An 18,675-nucleotide genomic window follows, 5' to 3' on the forward strand; every position below is an offset into this window, starting at 1 on the left:
CCCACAGGAACTGGGGGTGAACTTAGAAAAGTAAGCCACTCACACACACAGACACACACACACACACACACACACGCAAAGGCAAAGTATAAACACAAGCACTTGAAAAGCAAGAAGCCTGCACCATCAATCTTCAAACGATGAAAACACTTAAAAGATGTAGAGATGTTATTTTGTAGTGCAAAAGGATCCAGCCAATGAGCTGTTCTCAAGAGACCTGCCCCCACCCGCCTTCCTGGCGGACAGCCTATGACAGCATCCGATTGACCCCTCCACTGCATACATCGCCCACACAATGGGTGGGCTAAAGTATAATAAGACCAATCTCTGTCTTTCCTCTTCTTGTACGCACTTGCTTATTCATTCTCTGATCATATCCTCCCTCCTGAGACACACACACACACACAGTTTCTCTCTCAACGGCTGACCTGTTATCAGTGCTCTGGAGATTTAACAGCCAAAAAGGGAGGAAAAAAACATGCACGAGTCAGCCGTGACCGAAAGATGTTTGTTAGCGATTCCTCTAAAGTTCCAACCTGATTAACACAATACAACAAGACAAACACTGTGATTTGGAGGGAAGCACATGCCCATATATCAGCCATCACCAAATAGCGGACCTCGGTCCGGATGCGTACCCAGTGATGGCCCTTTACGGACCCATGACCAATTAAAGTGAATGGGAACTATAATATATATAATAATATTAACATATGATCATGCAAGTGGACAGACCGCAGGCCATTGCGGGCGTAATGACTTCAGTTACGGTTATGTGACGGCAAACGCGGTGACGCCACTCCAAATAAGCCAATGAAGTTGTTTGTTTACTTCCCGAGACTTGAATGAGAGAACCATAGCTTGCTTCAAAATAAGAAAAGTTGACATAGAAGACTGAACATTTAAAAGTCAATGGATGGATATATTCTTCCAGAATCCAGTGTGGCGCTGGTCAAAAGCGGGAATGTGACGCACCATTACGAGACAAAACGCAGATCATTCGAGGCGAAGTCTGATGTGAGAGTAAGGATAATAACGTAGCTTATAGCCCAGTGTGAAAAGTCTGCAAGAGTCATAACACATTCATTTACAGCACAGCAATGTGCAAATGAGTGCTCACTAAAGACTGTGTGGCTATTGGGACAAAAAAAAAATTCCTTCACTGACGTGAGAGTTGTGAAGCAGCGCTTCTGCTGCAGAGACCTTACTCGAAAGGTAAATAAAAAGAGGACAAAATCACAGTGTGACAAAATCAAGCAAATCCCAATGGCAACTGCAGCAATTACAAGAAAATCTGAAACTTTGAGAGGATGTACTGTTGCTGCTCTTATTTGAAAGTGACACTTATTCAATTATTATGTGTTATTATTTTTTATTTATTGTATTGTTTGTACAGTCAAACCTTTTATTATTTATGTGACATTTGTTCCGGTTTTCTTTTAAAACGCAATGCAGGTGGCAAGTTAATTGTGTTGTATTGAAACAATAGGGAGATATGCAGGTTTTCATTACATTTGATATTCATATGAGCTCGCCTGCTTGGTGCAATTTGAGGCAAAATGAGGTTCGGACCTTCGATGTGAAAAAATATGCATAAACGGACCTTACTCAATTTTAATTGACGACCCCTGTCATATATGATAACTGGCAATTACTCAGTCATATCCAGCAATAACTTTTGGGGACCAGGGATGCTCGTGAAAATGTATTTTTAAAAAAAGAGTTGAGTACAAGCCCCATTTGAAGGTTTCCTCTCTAAATGTATGTTATTTTCCAAGTAACCATAGTTAAGAATACTGAATTTGTGTTTGTTTTTGAAGTAATACATAATCAACTACTCTCACCGGCTGTATTCTACGTCAGTGATGCCCAACCCCTGGGCCGCCTCATATTTGGTCTCAAATGCTGATACTATGTGGGAATGCATAAGGGTAAGTTTTGATGACTTATTGAGTGATAATGTGCACATTTGTCTCAAGTTAATTCATGCTAGCGCACTGCCTTTTACCATACACATCAAACAGCGATGTAATAATCTCCCTGGAAAAACTCCAGGCTTGAACTGGTGGATGGTGGGTCGGCATTCATTTTGTGCTTTTAATTTGATGTCATTCATGTCTTAGTTTTACACAATACATAATAAATAAGATAAATTTGATCGCTATAATGTATGACGCCCCCCCCCCCCGGTCTGCAGGAGATTTGTGGGAACGCAAGCCGGTCCGTGGATCAAAAAAGGTTGGGGACCACTGTTCTCCGTGACCATGCACTGTTTAAGCAGTATGAAAAATAGATGGAATATAAGTGGTAAACTGGTGTAAGGCTTTAAACACATACTATATAGGATTCTTGGTGAAATAGCAGACAGATTTATAATGTGCACCTTCCAGACCTAAGTTATTGATGTATGCTATATTTAGACATTAAATGAGTTGAGGAGGAAGAAGCTAAGCCAAATAGAGAAAAAGAACAAAACAAAAAACAAAAAAAACACAACATGGAGTTCAGTGATTGTCCGGACTGGAGCCACCTGGAGGTCGTGACCTGCTCACGACCCCGTCAGATGTGTTCTCTGGCCGGGTTGGACTGTGTGCATGAGGGTGGGGACAAGGCATCATTAGGGCTGAGTGATGAGTGGTGCCGATGTCAGACGACTGCAGGGTATAGCAGCACCAACACTGTATTTAAAAATACTAGAAGGCCCTCACAATGCTGTCAACGGCAGTGTGTACAAGTGTGTGTGTGTGTGTGTGATTAGTTGAGAGGGGGTTGAAACACCACTGGTATGCACCCCCTGTTAACAAGCTGCCTCTGTGACCCACAGGATATTGCCATACACATGTAGACAACAAACACATTGAAAACATACATGCTCACTGCCCTTGGAAGAGCATTCGTACCTCTGATATCTACATACACACTGAAACCACTGTGGGCATTTTGTTTTCATTTAGTCTCCTCTTTGGCAAAAGTTTGGCCTGACTTTTCTCTTATAATCACAGCTGAACAAGATGAAGAAAGCCGCATGAGGAAATGAGGGAAGTGACATGACAAGAAGGGCAGTGTGTGGTAGTTTGCAAGGCCAGAGGCAGCGGTGTCAGACCTCAAGGTCAGCTGATAAACAACACATTCACAAGTCAAGAGCGGGGGAAAGCAGAGAACTTGCGAACATCGAGTCTCCCCTTATTTCTGTGCTCCCACTTGTACACATTCACCTCTATTAATCACCGGAATTGTTATACCATGGTAATACCAAAAACAATCTCGATGATGACACGCACAAACAAAATTTCAAATTGCTATCATCCATCTCACCTGCCCCTACACAATAAAGTGGGGGGATTCGAGGTGGACGAGTGAACCAGTCATTGGTCTCCCTTTCTGTTCTAAAAGCCCAGCCATGATAGTGAAAAATGAACGGCGAACAGCCAAATGAGTAAGGGCGCCAGAAAGATGGAATCAATGCACAGCATCTGCGGCAAGAGCAGCTATGTAAAACACTTGCCTTAAGTCAGCCGCATCCGGTTAATATTTAATCCCTCCATCCATCTCCACAAAGAGCGTTTCCCTTTTAGCTTTAGCTGCCGTTTACTTTGATTACACACAAAACGTTTAGGGTGAACGGGAGCAAAGCAAGAATGATAAGAGAGCATGCATGCTAAGTGATTTGCATGGAGATGGCGAATATTTTCAGGTCTGAGAATCACCCAGAGCAGAAGAGACAGAAGAGATAGGCTTAAAGAAAGAATTAAACAAAATGGAAGGACGTGGTTTGGTTTGTTCTATGGGGGCAAAGACAGTGATGCAGAAAGGAACTCTAAAAACAGCGCAAATTTCCCTTTAAGGGCTTCTCTTATTTTGAAATGTGATATGCAAATTGAGTACAAGCAGCAAAATAACAGCAATACTATCTTATGTGAGGAATATTATTTCTAAGGCAGAAATCCAAAACTCCCAAGTGAACATGCAAATCCTTGTATGTATTCCTAGCAAACTTTCTGTACTCGTGTCACTCTTTCACTGTGCCATTTTTTTCTACAAACCAGTCTCATGCTTAGTCTGTATTGGAACTGCACTACATTAATTACAGAACTCAAGCACCAACAGCCATGTGCCAAAGACCTTTAAAATACAGTATTATGTATTTTAAAGGTTTTATATGTGATGTGCTCTATAATTGAAAATGTAAATAAATATCATGTCCATTTGTTACGCACAACACAACCACAATAGCCAATCGTCTGCTGGCTTTACACTCACTGCGCCTTGATGAAGCAAGGCATCATGAAGCCTTGTGCCACAGCTGAAACTGAAACTTGGAAATGTAGAATGGTATATGGAGAATGCAAAATTACAGCAGCCATGTGTAAACCAACATGGTGGGTAACAGGAGGCAAGTGGCTTCTCTGTTATTCTAACACTGCAGTTTGGGAAAACATGAGCACCACGACCTATTTATTATTTGCAGCAATGAAGAATGGCCTTCAGCTCACGTCTTATTACAGGTTAATTTTCATACATATACTGTATATCAAAAACATATTTGTTAATTGGTACATCAAGCGGCAATTATGACCACTTGGGCCGCACGGTGGTGGACGTCTGTGTGGGGGATTGCATGTTCTCTTTGTGCTTGTGTGGAATTTTTCTTCAAGCATGCCGTTTTCCTCCCATATTACCCATACGTGTGAATGTGAGTGTGAAAGGTTGGTAGTGTATCTGCACTACACTACAAATTACACACACACAACAAAAAACACACATTGATAATAGCTCTCCGAATATTATCTCATTTTTAATTTCATTAGATTGTGGGGGTGGTCATAATGTTGTGGATGCACATTTTCGTCATTGTTTATACAGTGGAACCTTGGTTAGCATACACCTGGGTTAGCATATTTTTGGTGTTTACATCAAAAATTCGGTTTGCATACATTTCCTGTGATCATATGGTGCACGTTTTGTTGTGTTATTAATACACTAAGTGAGTCCAACTATGGTCGTAAAGTTTTTTTTTGTTTGTTTTAAATCACAAAACATCTCTGTTAGCAGCTTGTTAGCATGACTCTGTAGTTCTTTGCTAACTAAACACAGTTACATCACATCGCCGCATTTTTTTATTGATCACGGCTGACAAAATAACCCACAATGGAGCCAAAGAAAATTGCAAGGGTTAGCATTTTTGATCAATAAAGTGAGAGACACTACTGAACTCACAAAATAGCTCATAGCAAAGCACAAAGGTGTCCGTGTGGATTGCTGCTCGTCCCTCGCTGCGCTGCCTCACAGTCGTCTTTGTCAACAAGCTCCAATCTTCAGTCAAGGTAAAAGTGAGGTTAAGAGTTCATTTATCCCTTTCATTCATCATTTATATGCATCTGCATGTAAAACTATAATTGTTAAAATATAAAAAAGTGTTTTGTGTTAACATTTTTGGGTGTCCGGAACAGATTAATTGGGATTGGATTTTTTTTTTTTTTTTTTTTTTTTTTAAATGGAAAGTTGATTCGGTTGGAGTACGTTTCGGTTTGAGTCGCACCTTCTGGAACGGATTAATGACACTAACCAAAGTTCCACTGTATGCGTTTGCATATTTGCATTGTTCTGGTGAAGTAAGCAGAGGGACACAGACGAGGTCTTTGGCCATGATGGGTCAAAAAGTCGACAACCCCACCCCTCCAGAGACAGACAAAACCATCCTCATGATCACAAGCACACTGAGCTATTGATCAGTGAGCGTCTGCCACTGGCTGCTGCTTCAAAGAGGAATAGGAGTAAGGCTTCAGGGTCTGTGACAACACTGACAAGGGTAAAATGTTATTTCTCTCACACATAGACAGCTGGACATTGTGTGTGTGTTTGTGTGTATGTGTGTCGCAGTCGTGTTACTGGGATGAAGGGACTTACATGTGTGTACGTGTGTGGGGAAGGAGTTGGTGGGGTGGAGGCATTTGGCCAGCAGTAATTCTTAATTGACACCTGTCAAGATAATGGCGGCAGTCACAGCTGTTGGGGGAGAATTTGTCCATCGTCTCATTCATCTGTCAGAGCTAATACCCATCCTAAAAGCTGTCCCCCCCACCCTTTTCAATGGCATCCAACCATAAGCCCTCATTGATGCTCCTGCTCGACACTATCTGCCATCATAAATCTCGCATCCCTTCTATAAACAGTAATGCTAAATTAAGCAATGTTTAACTGTTGTACACATGTGAACAATGTCTAGAAGATTACGATTTCATGACATTTTTTTTGATAGTATTAAAATAATCCCCAATAATAAGTGCATAACCATATCCAGCAAATTGGCACTTTTTTTTTTTTTTTTTTTTTAGTTAAACACATTTCAATCTAAATCTCTGTATTTCAATTACCGTATGCTCTGGCTGCCTGGTGACTATTTTGTCTGTTTTTGAGTGTCAGAAAACAACTATTTATCCGGCAGGGTGAGGGATGTAAGAGGAAAAACATGCAGGAGAGTGGAAAAGAGCAAGGAATAAAAAGGGAGCGGGAAGTGCAGAGGAAAAAGAAAAGCTGAGCGGTGGAAAGAGAGATGGAGAGGCAGAGCAGCATTAGAGGATCAAGAGACGGAGGAGTGTGCAGGGTTTGGGTGTCCCTGGATAGGACTCTTCTGTAGAGGGCCAGTCTTGTTTGTCTTGTTTGTTTGTTGGCATCAAAGCGCTGCTTCTCACTCCCCCTGCTCACTGATGTAATGAGTGGGTAAGCTACATGTTTTTTTTTTTTTTTTTTGCTTGCGCTGAGGAATTCAAATACTTATTAGACAAAATATTCTGTAATTGCTCATATTTTATTGATAGAAGCAACATGTTAAATTTGGCTCTAGCTGTCTTCCACGTAGCCTCTTGAGGGGCCAAAGCGCTGATCAAGAGAGCAAATGTACCCTGGCTACAAAAATGTAATACTTTACTTAAGAAAATTTGAGATGTCATTTTTTGCGCCTTAAATGTTGCATGACTACTTCTCTTGAACGCTTCCCCTCTTATCTTGCTCATGTCTTAAATTAAGAGCCAAAGGGGGGGGTAAAAAAACAGTGTATCAACATTTTTTTAAAGAAGCTTAAATCTTAACACTTCCGCTGTTGATACAAAGTAAAAAGAGTAACCGTTAATAAAGAAGTGATGACAGCAAGTGTAGATCATTTATCAAAAGTTTCAATCCAATCTTAAATTTCACCAAAGTAAAAAAAAAGTTTAGTTCTGCTGCTGCGACATTGAAATATGAAAACAAAATTCTTTATTTAGGAATCTGTTTTTTATGGCAGTCAGGAGTAAGGCTGCTTGTCAGCCTTACTCCTGACTGACTCCTGACTACAGCCTACCCTGGGGACAGTTTTCTATCCGTATGAAACTTGATTTTCTCAGCTTTCTTTTCCCCTCTTTCTTTTTAGGATCCCATGACTTGGTAGTGTTTTTGTGTGTTGCAAGGCACATCTGGCTACTTTAATGATACAATTTCCCATCATACTAACCCACCTCCATTATGACCTCCCACAGAGATGTCCCGGCTCCACTTTAGCATTAGGTAGGGGTGTCTGCGTTTGTGTCTATGGATTGTTGTCTGTCATTGTGTATGTAAAGTGCAGCACGGGCAACACAACTACTAGTCGTGGTGGCAGTGGCCTGGGGGCAGCTATGGGTAAAGGATGCCCTGGAACAAGGAGGGGTATTTTAATGAATATTTTGCATTATCCATGAAAAAAATCAGTAATATCCACCATTAGTCACTAATAATCAATACTATAGTTTTAATCATTTTTACTAGCGGTGCACAGCGAGCGCAGAGAAATGGAAACACACATTTGTGGTGATATGCAAGTACGACAATGTTTCACCTTTGAATGGCCTGAACCCCGCATGTAAATGTAACAGTTTATTTGTGAGGTGACCCAGGAGGAAAAGTGGCTATCGATGAGGCTGATCAATGCCACCTGCTAACAACACGACCGCTCCAATTATAGTAACCTCGAGCTGAGTCTGAATGCCACACACACACACACACACACACACACACACACACACACACTGAGACGTAACGCTCTGGACACACACACTGTACGACTAAAGCAGGGAAATAAAACAGGCGGCAGTGGATCAATATGTGTTCTAGCTCCCGTTTGATTGGGAGGAGTCAACAGATTTTACAGTCGGAGGTAAAATATGTGGAGCTCCTCTTCGAGGTTGTTTTTTTTGCTCCGGTGGGGGAACAAAAAAAAGGGGGGAGGGGATGATTCTGAAAATGGGTCCTCCTGCAGATGATAACTAACGTGGTGTGGTTACCTTTCCACCCGATCAAGTTATTCATTCCAGGAAAACTAACGCCAATAGTTGCCTTACTAACCTTATAACACCTCACTAAACTACACTCTCAGAACTTAAGTTTGCACTTTTCTCACACATAAACACACGTTTAGCATTTAATTCTAATAGAACCTTCTGTTCTTACTTTTTTTTAGAAGTTGTAAAGCCTCGGACATTGGGTCACTAAAATTTAGGACGGCTCCTTCGCTAAAAATGTACTTTTTAATGAAACAATATATATAATATTCACTATCAAAAGGAACAGGCATAACTATAGGTGATACGCTCTTCAGGACACCAGTGTGGACAGATGAGTGGGGGGTACATAAATCTGGGTATTGCTGATCATTTCAAGGGGAGAATATCACATAACAGTACCGTCAAGTAAGAGCATAAAGGTCGCTGTGTAATCTTAGCCACCCCAAGCATGCAAAATCATTAATCCCTGAGCACAGCGAGCCTCCAGCTGGGAATAAACAGGAGGCCTTCAGCAAGGCGGCAACAGAACTGAGTCGGGACGCAGTTTTACTTTCATGCAGTCAAAGTACATGGCGGCCGTGTTATGATGTGGCGGTGATTTACTCCAAGGAGGACGACGCACGCAAAAACTGTAAACACATTAACAGAATGCCTGTATTTTTAAAACGGTCCACAGGATTGCACAGAAATGCATATAGATCAAGAAGCTCGAAGTGGTCATTAATGCAAAAATGAAAAACTTTTAGGCTGGAAATCTTCATCCACATTCACTTCATTAAAGGAAAACACACTTTTACTTGTACTCAAAAAGATGCCTTGAAAATGGAAGCATTTAAAGGAAAACTGTAGAAAGTCTAAGTGGATCACTGCGTTGTGCTAAGGTCGCACCGGCTTGCTTATTACAAGGTTATAGGAGGGGTGGCGGTGGGGGTGGGGAGGGCTTACTAAAGGTCATTAACTGGCATTGTCTCTTGACGTGATTAGTCAGGTAGCAAAGTCCATTTGTCACCTGTGCAGGCAAATTGAGTTGGTGCTGCACTAGGGGCTATGGGGACTGTATAATATCAGCTTGATTACATCAAGGCAGCTGCGGACTTGACACCTTACTGAATTTGTCAGCATTAATCGTTAGACCCTGTCACAAATCCATCAGCCACACAGATAATTAGGGCTCTCTCTAATGAAGCCGACGGAAGCAACCTTACCCCCATCGCTCCCTATACCAAATACACACACACACACAATCTTATAATTATCACCATGCTCTGCGGAAAAAAGTGTTATCTGTCCTTCTTACCTTGCTATCCAACTCCCTTAAAACAAACTGACCCCTAGTGCACGACAGCATTGCTCTGATCTTTCTATTTTGTTTTATTCATTCTGCCTTCTCATTAATAAAGTCGCTCGACGATGCACTGAGTGTATAATTTTGTTAGCACACACACGCCTCTAAGGAAATAAATACATTTTTTGCAGTTTTTTTTGTTTTCATTTGCCACACTTGTTGATGCACTTTTATATGTATATATTGAATTCATAGCGGAAAAAATTTACATGACAAGAAAGCAGTATCACGTCAACAAATTAAATCTCTATTTTGGACAATACGGATATATGAAAACGCAACAGCTTTGAAACTATGATACAATATATTATTTTGCAGTAATGTCTTATATATTTTCCTGTAAAATAAAAATAAAAATAATATTTTTAGAAAATTAAAGGGTACATTTGGCCAGCGAGTTCTCACAGAGTAGATGGACATGATGGGTATATATAGATAAACTAACATACACTATAATAAATGTAATACTGGTAATGAACACATTTAAAATGTTCGACTGCAGAACTTAAAGAAATGAATTAAGAGTTCTGACACTCCCATATATTTACAGTAATATCCTTTAAATACGTTGAAAAGTAGGGACAATTTTGACTTTTCAGCTCTGATTTAGAATCATTGTCTACACATAAGCACTGTCTTCAATGTACTAAGCAGAAGCCACAGTTCAGTACCAGCTCCAATTGGGAAAATGTGTCAGATCCGCATGTGTGTAGCGGTTATTTGCAGATAATGGGATCATGAAGGAAAAATCAGACGATAGCTTGTTTGCCTGTTGTCTTGACGGGGTAACACAACATACCCTGTATGCCAAGTTGTGATAGACCACAGTAACAGATGATGGCACTGAGTGGACAATGTGATGGATCAATGGGGTGTGTGATATGAGAGAGGGAGGGATTGAGGGAAGCAGGATGGTGGGGAATGGAGGGGTCAAAGAGATGTCATGTTTTCATGCAGAAGGCTAATGAGAGTCACTCCGATTCCAACAGGGTGACCTTTTCCAGAGTGGTGGTATATCGGAACAACCAAAACTCCAACATGCACACAATACTCAAGGAAAAGTCTTCCTACATATATCCAAATAGAAGTATGGACCACAACTCACTTGAGCATAGCTTTGCTAGAAAGGCACAAGAAAAATAAGTCGACTGCGAGCACTGGTTGCATGTTCTCTACTCCTTCACATCCTCCTCCTCCTCCTCCTCTTCAACATCACCAGCAGCACCACGCTTAAAAAGATAAAAACCTGCCGAGTTCAAAGTCTTCGTCGGCTGGCCCTCCTCTTCGACTCGCTTTGCACCTCATATTTCAAAATCTCTTTAAAATTCTGTAACTGTCTTTTGTTCACTCCAGTTGTTAATGCCTAACTTCAAAGAGTCGGCCTCATTAGCACAGAGGTAGAAACCCCTGTCACTCATTTACATTTGTTTAAAGGCTGCAGGGAGACGAGAAGAAAAAAGGGGGGAGTCCAGATCCAAACCACTAGAAGTCAATGGTGTCAGCCCTCTGCCAACACCTGGGTTTATCAGCTGGCCACACAGTAAATATTAGACTCCCCTCCAGCACTGGATATCGATTACGATACTAGACTGATTCTTGAAAAGGATGTGGGGTGAATCTGGATGGGAAGGCACACATAAAACCTCAACATTTATAACTAAGAGTAAAAGATCTGTAACCTGCCAAAATTAGTTTGTTTAGGTACATTTTCTGCACAATACACACACACCATCATTTTCTTTGATTTTCCAATAAAAAAAAAAAATTCAACTGTAATGCACAACTTTTTTTCCCATCCTGGCTGAGACATCACAGGGTTTGTATGCTAAACCTGACAGAGGCATGCCTGTATTGATGCAGGAATTTATTGTAGTTTATCAGGGATTACTAGATGAGAGAGTCCACAAGACAGGCGATCAATCACCAGTCAAATCAAGGATGGCAATCCTCTAATAAAATAAAAACAAAGAAAAAAAATCTCACCAGTTTTCTCCCGTTTTCCCCCCACTCATCACACACGCACACTCTTGGACCTCAAAAGATCCCTTTAATCCACAAAACTGTGATTTGAATGTGTAAGGATCGACGTGTGTGTCATTTGTGCAATTGCAACTAGAGGTTAGGTTAAAGTATAGTCCCATAGTTAAAAGTATGACAACTGTAAATCAAACGTAATCATATGATTTGACGCATGCAGCACAACAAAAGAAAGTAGTGTGTGAGGAAATAGACAGCACCAATGAATAATAAAAAGCTATTTGGCTCGAGGGGTGAGAAATTATTTGGGAGAAGGGGGCGGGTTATACCTGCTGATCGCCGCGGCTCTTGCTGCTTTCTCCTCGGCATAGTGACCGTCAGCCTCCACGGTGCTTCTCATGCAGGAATTACAACGAACTGGAAGTCTGTCAGTGGTGAAAAATCATCCCTTTTCGGGGGGAGCACGTTTTGATCTCAGAGCTGAAAAAGTCAGTCTTCTCTTCACACTGGCTGATATTTTTAGACTTAATAGCTGGATCGGCTCCAGCGACGTGGAGCTGAAAAATTACGAATGGATTGGAGCAGCTCGGAGGACATTCTTGTCCATCAAATGTCATCTTCCTTCATTTTCCCCATGGAAAGAAGAACAAACAGTTCAAAAGCCAAAGTTTTCCCTTCACTTCCGCTTGAATTAAAAAAAAATCTTTGGAGTTGTTGAGAGGCGATAGTTTGCTACGCTTTTGATGCGCAACAAAACTCAAAAATAACTAAACAAAACAAATAAGTCCAATCTGATAAGAAGCGAGTCCGTTTTGTCCCCGTTATGAGTCAGAAACCTGAAAAGAGATACAAGACAGACAGGCATTAGATGGGTTAATGTCAGTCCAGTCACCACTACGCCACCTCATCCCGGATTCAGCCCCCTAGTTCGGACTTTCCCTCTCTCCAATTAAGAAAATATAACAAATATAAATATATTTATCTCTTACCTACGATTATGGAACGATGCGAATGATTATCTCATTGCATCTTGAGGACGGAGTCTGTTTGATGCGGCGAGAAGGAACACTTGAGACGCATCCAAAGCTTTGGCGACATGGACTACTAACACGTTTGTCTCTTAAAAGAAAGGAGGGAGGGGGACACATCCGAGCTCTAACCCCCTTGCTAAAAAAAAATAAGTCAAAATGGAAACGCAATGGATCCAGAAGCTGTTTCAGACCGTCTCAACTGATAGACAGACGCATCGAGTGGCTTTTCCTGCTACATTTTTTACTCCTCCCCTTCTCCACAAGCGTCAGCCCTGACAGAGGAGGCTACCTGTCAATCTTTTTAATTGTCTTGTCCCCTTACCCAACCAACACTCTCCTCTCTCTCCCTGCTGCAAAAATCAACGCCGACAATAGCGGCACAGCACATCCTCTTGTAGCCATTAAAAGCACAGCAACGACAACCACATTGAAATAATGTCACGTCATATTCGTAAGAACACCAGAAAAGTAAGGCAGCGACCAAGTCTGAGTTCGTTTCGTTACACATTCTACATTACGATGTGATTTAAAACGATATATTTATGTATGTGAGGTGAATCTCAAATGCTAGCAGCTGCCCGTTCAATTAGCGATACAAGCTAAGGTTACAGGTACATGGGACCGCGAACGCCACATAACTCTTCAAAGACGTCACTTGAACACGCTTTTTCTTTATTGTGGTAATATTATTAAGCATGTTAGTCCCGTTGTTGATGTCTTGGAGAGGAGGTGGTTTGTTTCACCTTACTAGGAAGTGAATGTTGTGTCCGGGAAGAAGAGGAAGGGGGAGGGACTTTACAGGACTACACCGACGACGAGCGAGTCAGTGGCGCTGCTGTGCTCTTCTCCGCGGCTTCACCACCACAAAACGTTTTGGGTTTAACTCCATCTCCACTCCACTGTGGACTCGTTTACAAACCATCGGTATTGGCACGTTTATTTTCGGTTCGAAGCAGAAAACAATAATTGGCTTGTTTGAACACGGCCCGGGCCTGTATGATGTAAGCGCGGAGGACGAGCCTCTAGCAGGCTAATAGCACGTCAAGTTGCCCGTGAACTTTGTCACATTTCGGGGGCAATGTCCGGTCTAGTATGGGCAAGAAACGCTAGGAGAGCGGTGTTGTTTTCTCTCGGTTCCAGACGGAGAGGCACCGATTCACTTTGTGGACTTCTTCCGGTTCCGAGGCGCCCTATCATCGACATGTCCTACTCGGCGCACTTCATTGATTTTAAAGGATCCTCCATACCGAGCAGCATGAAAAAGGTGGTTGTAAACAAGCTGAGTCCCAATTTTAGAGAGGCTGCATCGGTGCAAACAGTCCCGGTTCCGACACCCGGGGACGCGGACTTGCTCGTCAGAAATCGGTAAGTTGTCATATTTGTATGTTTTAAATACAAACACCCGTATGGTGTAATCTCACTAGGTGTGTGTTGGTGGCTGTTTAGAAGTTGTAGAAGAGGAAACGGGTTTTAGCCTGACTTACCTCGATTCAGATATGTCCGCCAGAAGCAGCAATCATCCTCATCACAAGATGGCAAAATACGTGAGGAATAAGAGCTGTACTGTAATTCCAAGTTCCGCCCTCTCTGCATTTGTCTATCAATCCATCTCGGCATTTCTCTCTCTTCCCTCCCACCCTTTCTCTCTGTCCTCATGTCTGTGTACGTCACCAACCTGCAAACACAAAGTCATGGGGGGCCCACTGGTACCAGCAGATGAAATGATGGGGGGGAAGGAGATGCTGCACCGTCTTCTCTCCTCTTCAAAGTGGCAGAACACTGGTTATATGCCTGAAGCCAATTTAAGCACCTGTTTTTTTTCCACAATTTAGGTCAAAAGATGATAGCACTAAACACACTAGTAGGATTGAAGTGATAAATCCTGCTGAAAGCAATATCCTACCTTTTGCTTTTTATTAGATATGCATGCTTGACCTGGGGTTTTATGTTAAATACGCCTTTCACAATCCGCTTAGGTTTTATATTGTGGCATTTACAGCCCAATAAAATGTAGTTTTGCACCAGTCTGAGTGAAGATCACATTATAGCCTTGCAGGATTGTGATTATTTGCTTGTAAACTAAGACCTTTGACCATCAGGTTACTCGGCGGTTGTTGGTCTCAACGATATCAAAGTTACGTACCTTGGAAGATGTTACTGGGCAAGGAGTGAGGAAGTAGAGTAGTGATGAAATTGAGAAGTATTTACAACAAATCGAATCAACATTTGCACCCTTTTTAATGAAAGCAAATTAAGTAGTATTAATGCTAAATACATGATGTCAATGTGAGAGTATAATCACTATTTTTTTCAGCATTGTGATGATACGCAGCACAATTTCGAATTAAAAACAAATATCGCAGTGAGCCACCAAAATAAATTAATATAATAATTGTTATAATAGTGTTTGGATAAATAAGATTTGTATTTGTTGTGTATGTTTGATGAACCAATGAATTATAACAGGTTTTTGTTAAAGCTGTAAGTGAAGTGTATGTTTGAAACAAACTATACTATAACTATCTGCTTATTTGATTTCATTTAACTTCAGTATTTTCCATTTTTTTATGGTAATAGTTTTATTAAATTTATTTCAAGATTTAAGTTGGTCCAACGGAGTTGTTTTCTCACTGTGACCCATGTCTCATCTGCAGAAGCATTATCTGCAGGCTCGAAGTGCGCATGCAACTTGCACAATAATAAGATCCCAATACTGATGTAACACAGTAAATGGTTTATTTATACACTTTCTTTTCTCGCATGTTTTTTTCCATCATGTTGCCAAAGATGAAAACAGTCGTCCTCGGGTTGAGGCAACTATGCATGGTTTCCAAAGTGCAGTTTGTTGTGGGTGTCTGAAGGCAATGAATCACAATATCATGCATTGTGTTGGGCGATACAAGAATTTCCTGTCAGTGGCGTTTGCTACTCTTTTCAAGAGAAAAAGAATATCATTGCCAGAACAAATCTAAGTGCAGATCAAGTCGGGTCATCACGTCAACTATTTCTGTCTCATCTTTCATTCCAAGCTTTCTGTTTCTTTCATTGTCTTTCAGTTTTGTGGGAATCAACGCCTCTGATATTAATTATTCGGCAGGACGTTATGATCCGTCTGTGCAGCCTCCCTTCGATGCTGGATTTGAGGGTATAGGCGAGGTGGTCGGCCTCGGCCTCAGTGCCAGCTCCCGCTACACCGTCGGGGACACTGTGGCCTACTTCAACAGCGGCGCCTTTGCTGAGTACACCGTGGTTCCCGCCAAGATAAGTGTGCCTGTCCCCTCAGTGAGGCCTGAGTTCCTCACCCTTCTGGTCAGCGGTGCTACTGCCTACATTGCCTTGAAACGTCTGGGTGACCTGGCAAAGGGCGAGACAGTTCTGGTCACGGCAGCTGCAGGAGGAACGGGACAGTTTGCGGTGCAGTTTGCCAAACATGTCGGTTGTCACGTGATCGGGACCTGCTCGTCCAATGAGAAAGCAGGCTTCCTTAAATCTATTGGGTGCGACAGGCCAATCAACTACAAAACAGAGGACCTGGCCAAGATCCTGAAGACAGAGTACCCAAAAGGCATAGACGTGGTCTATGAATCAGTCGGTGGCAACATTTTCGAACTCGCGGTCAACCGTTTGGCTCAAAAAGGACGGCTGATAGCGATTGGCTTCATCTCAGGATACCAGTCTGCGTCTGGGATCCCCCAGGTCAGAGGAGCAACTTTACCCATAAAACTTCTCCAGAAATCAGCCAGCATTCGAGGTTTCTTCCTTCCCCACTTCATCAGTGACTACAAGGAGGCTCTGGCCAGCATGATGCAGATGTTTGCCAAGGGGAAGCTTGTGTGTGAGGTGGATTATGGGGATTTGGCTCAAGAGGGGAGGTTTGTTGGCCTGGAGTCAGTCTTCAGAGCAGTAGACTACATGTACGCAGGGAAGAACCTGGGCAAAGTTGTAGTGGAAGTGGCACCTCCCTCTAATTCTGATAGTAAATTGTAAATTTCTTTGCGCCACTTTAAAATCATGAATGATTTTTATAAGGTATCTGATGATGTAAATCAGCATAACTTTATTTTTGCAAGATTAACAAGAGCCATGCAAGGCTTTAATGACAACTTTATTTTGTGCTACTGAGAATATAATTGCAATTAAAAAAGTGAGTCAGACATTTTGTAAAGTTTTCCCTTTCTTTGTACAATCACAAATTAGTATTATAGATAAATGTGCATCGACGAGTGTTTCATTAATTTATAGAGCTAACCTCTTTTACAGTGGATGCCGCAACATTTTCTTAATGTTCATACCCACTTTCACTCATTTCAGACCAGATGCCTCCCTCTGCTTGCTTTTAGCACTCTACAGCACTTTATCTACCATAAATGTTTTATAGACTTCATTGTTTGTCTTTTAGGGGCTCACGTTGGTATGTCAAATGTTAGTATTGCTCCAGGTGTGCCTTATATTTTATTGCCTGTGTGTTGCTGACAGGAAAACAATCCACACGATCAATCTTTGCCTTCACATGCCCCAAAGCTGTACATAATAATAAAAAAAAGTGTGTCCACCTAACTGGCACTCAAAATGCTGAAAAAAAAGGTTACTGTGGATTGCTCTTTATTTATTATCATTACATAGACAAACCACACTAAATTCTGCATAAAGGCCACTGACTGTATTTGAAACAAGTATTGAGAGCTTACACTTTAAAAGTTACCAAGCTCTTTTTTTTTTTTTTTTTTAAGAAAATAGGTTTCCAATCAAGTAGTGAATAAAACTGTTCCTACCTGGCAAGTATGGATGTAGACTTTGCGTACTGCGGACATGTTATTTCCTCATCCAGGTGGCCACTCACAATATAACTCAGCGTGATGTACATTATAGGTGTGACCCAGCATGCGCGGCAGCTACTATCACCAGACGGGACAGGAAATCACCAACACACCTGGCCAAGATGGCGTCAGCGCTTGTGGAGAAAAAAAAAAGTGGAAATACTAACAGAGGTTAATTAAAATTAAGTATTGTTCCTGCAGGGTCCTTGAGGCCCCTAATAGCTTTCATGTGCATAATTACCATCAAGTCAAAAATGTCCTTTTCTGACTGGTTTAAAGAGTATAATTAAGGTCGAAACACAAGATTATTTGATCAACAGCACAGGTGATCATTTAATTATCACAACCACCTCTGTAACACCACTGTTTGTGCGTGTATTTCTATGAAGACAAAAACAGCAGCCACACAAAAGGTGAGAGGGGAGATGATGCACGGGGATGTTTAGATAAATTTAGCATGCTACAGTTCTGTTTGCATCTATGTTGCATGGCAATGAGAAGGCCAGGTATAGCATCTCTTCAATTAACAGGAGAAGCCTTGTCTGTGTGTCCTCCAGGGCCCACCTGTACCTCGGCTGATTAGTGAGCAGTCACAGCCCCAATTAGAGAACACAGGAACCTGGAGAGACAACACTCTTTATTTAATTGGATTGTGTTGCAGTCTGAGGCTCCTTACCGGCAACAGGGAAGCAACCTGGAATTGTTGGGAGTAAACAAGACATTAAAGACTGAGAAAGTCTTTTCCTGGGACAGTTTTTGTATGCCTCTGTGTCCTTATTGATTCAAAGATTTAGCCTAATTGTCATTTACTTAAAAAATATTGCTGTATTGCCCATAAAAGGTTAATTCACACGCCACTTTCACTTAGTTTTAAATACATGCCACTTCATTAGGTGCACTATCTAATAAGCTGAATCAGAAATGCTATCTTTGTGCTAACAGTTTTGAGTGACAATGTCAAAGAGCTATTACAACAGTTTGTTTTGTACAGCTACAATTTGCAGCAGAACTGGACTGCATCATAATGTGTCATTTTCAATATTAAATATATATATATATAAATATTCAGAGCCGGTAGATACATTTCCAATACTGCATCCCATTCTGTGGGTGTACCTAATGTTTTGACCATCATATCTGGATTATCCACAGGGTTGTATTTATCTAAAGAGTAATAGTAGTCTTATCTAAAAGGTTTTGCATTTACG

General features: G+C 41.5%; 2 protein-coding genes across 4 annotated transcripts in view; one reads left to right on the forward strand and one right to left on the reverse strand.

The window, feature by feature from the left end:
* The window catches only part of LOC129184782 (teashirt homolog 1-like), a 37,501-nt gene extending 23,155 nt beyond the window's left edge, over positions 1-14,346 (reverse strand). The window contains exons 1-2 of one of the 3 annotated variants that reach the window (XM_054781085.1): positions 14,135-14,346; positions 11,949-12,455 (exon numbers count right to left, since the gene is read on the reverse strand). In XM_054781085.1, the coding sequence (XP_054637060.1) occupies positions 11,949-11,988 (40 nt within the window). In that variant the 5' untranslated portion in view covers positions 11,989-12,455; positions 14,135-14,346. Of the gene's footprint in view, positions 1-11,948; positions 12,456-12,608; positions 13,894-14,134 lie in introns of those variants that run through there. The other 2 variants (XM_054781087.1, XM_054781084.1) reach the window with 2 other exon arrangements.
* On the forward strand, positions 13,064-17,317 carry LOC129184783 (prostaglandin reductase 3-like). The gene is made up of 2 exons (XM_054781088.1): positions 13,064-14,015; positions 15,707-17,317. Exons 1-2 carry the CDS (start codon positions 13,729-13,731, stop codon positions 16,635-16,637), a joined length of 1,218 nt encoding a protein of 405 aa, XP_054637063.1. The 5' UTR covers positions 13,064-13,728; the 3' UTR covers positions 16,638-17,317.
* Positions 17,318-18,675: the final 1,358 nt, after the last annotated feature.

This window comes from Dunckerocampus dactyliophorus, chromosome 7 (assembly GCF_027744805.1).
Source record: "Dunckerocampus dactyliophorus isolate RoL2022-P2 chromosome 7, RoL_Ddac_1.1, whole genome shotgun sequence".
Classification (NCBI taxonomy): domain Eukaryota; kingdom Metazoa; phylum Chordata; class Actinopteri; order Syngnathiformes; family Syngnathidae; genus Dunckerocampus; species Dunckerocampus dactyliophorus.

Bases quoted from the DNA above. Each gene is read 5' to 3' on its own strand.
- LOC129184783 (XM_054781088.1), top strand. From the start codon at position 13,729: ATGTCCGGTCTAGTATGGGCAAGAAACGCTAGGAGAGCGGTGTTGTTT. The intron at 14,016-15,706 runs GTAAGTTGTCAT...ATTGTCTTTCAG, and splicing joins GACTTGCTCGTCAGAAATCG to TTTTGTGGGAATCAACGCCT.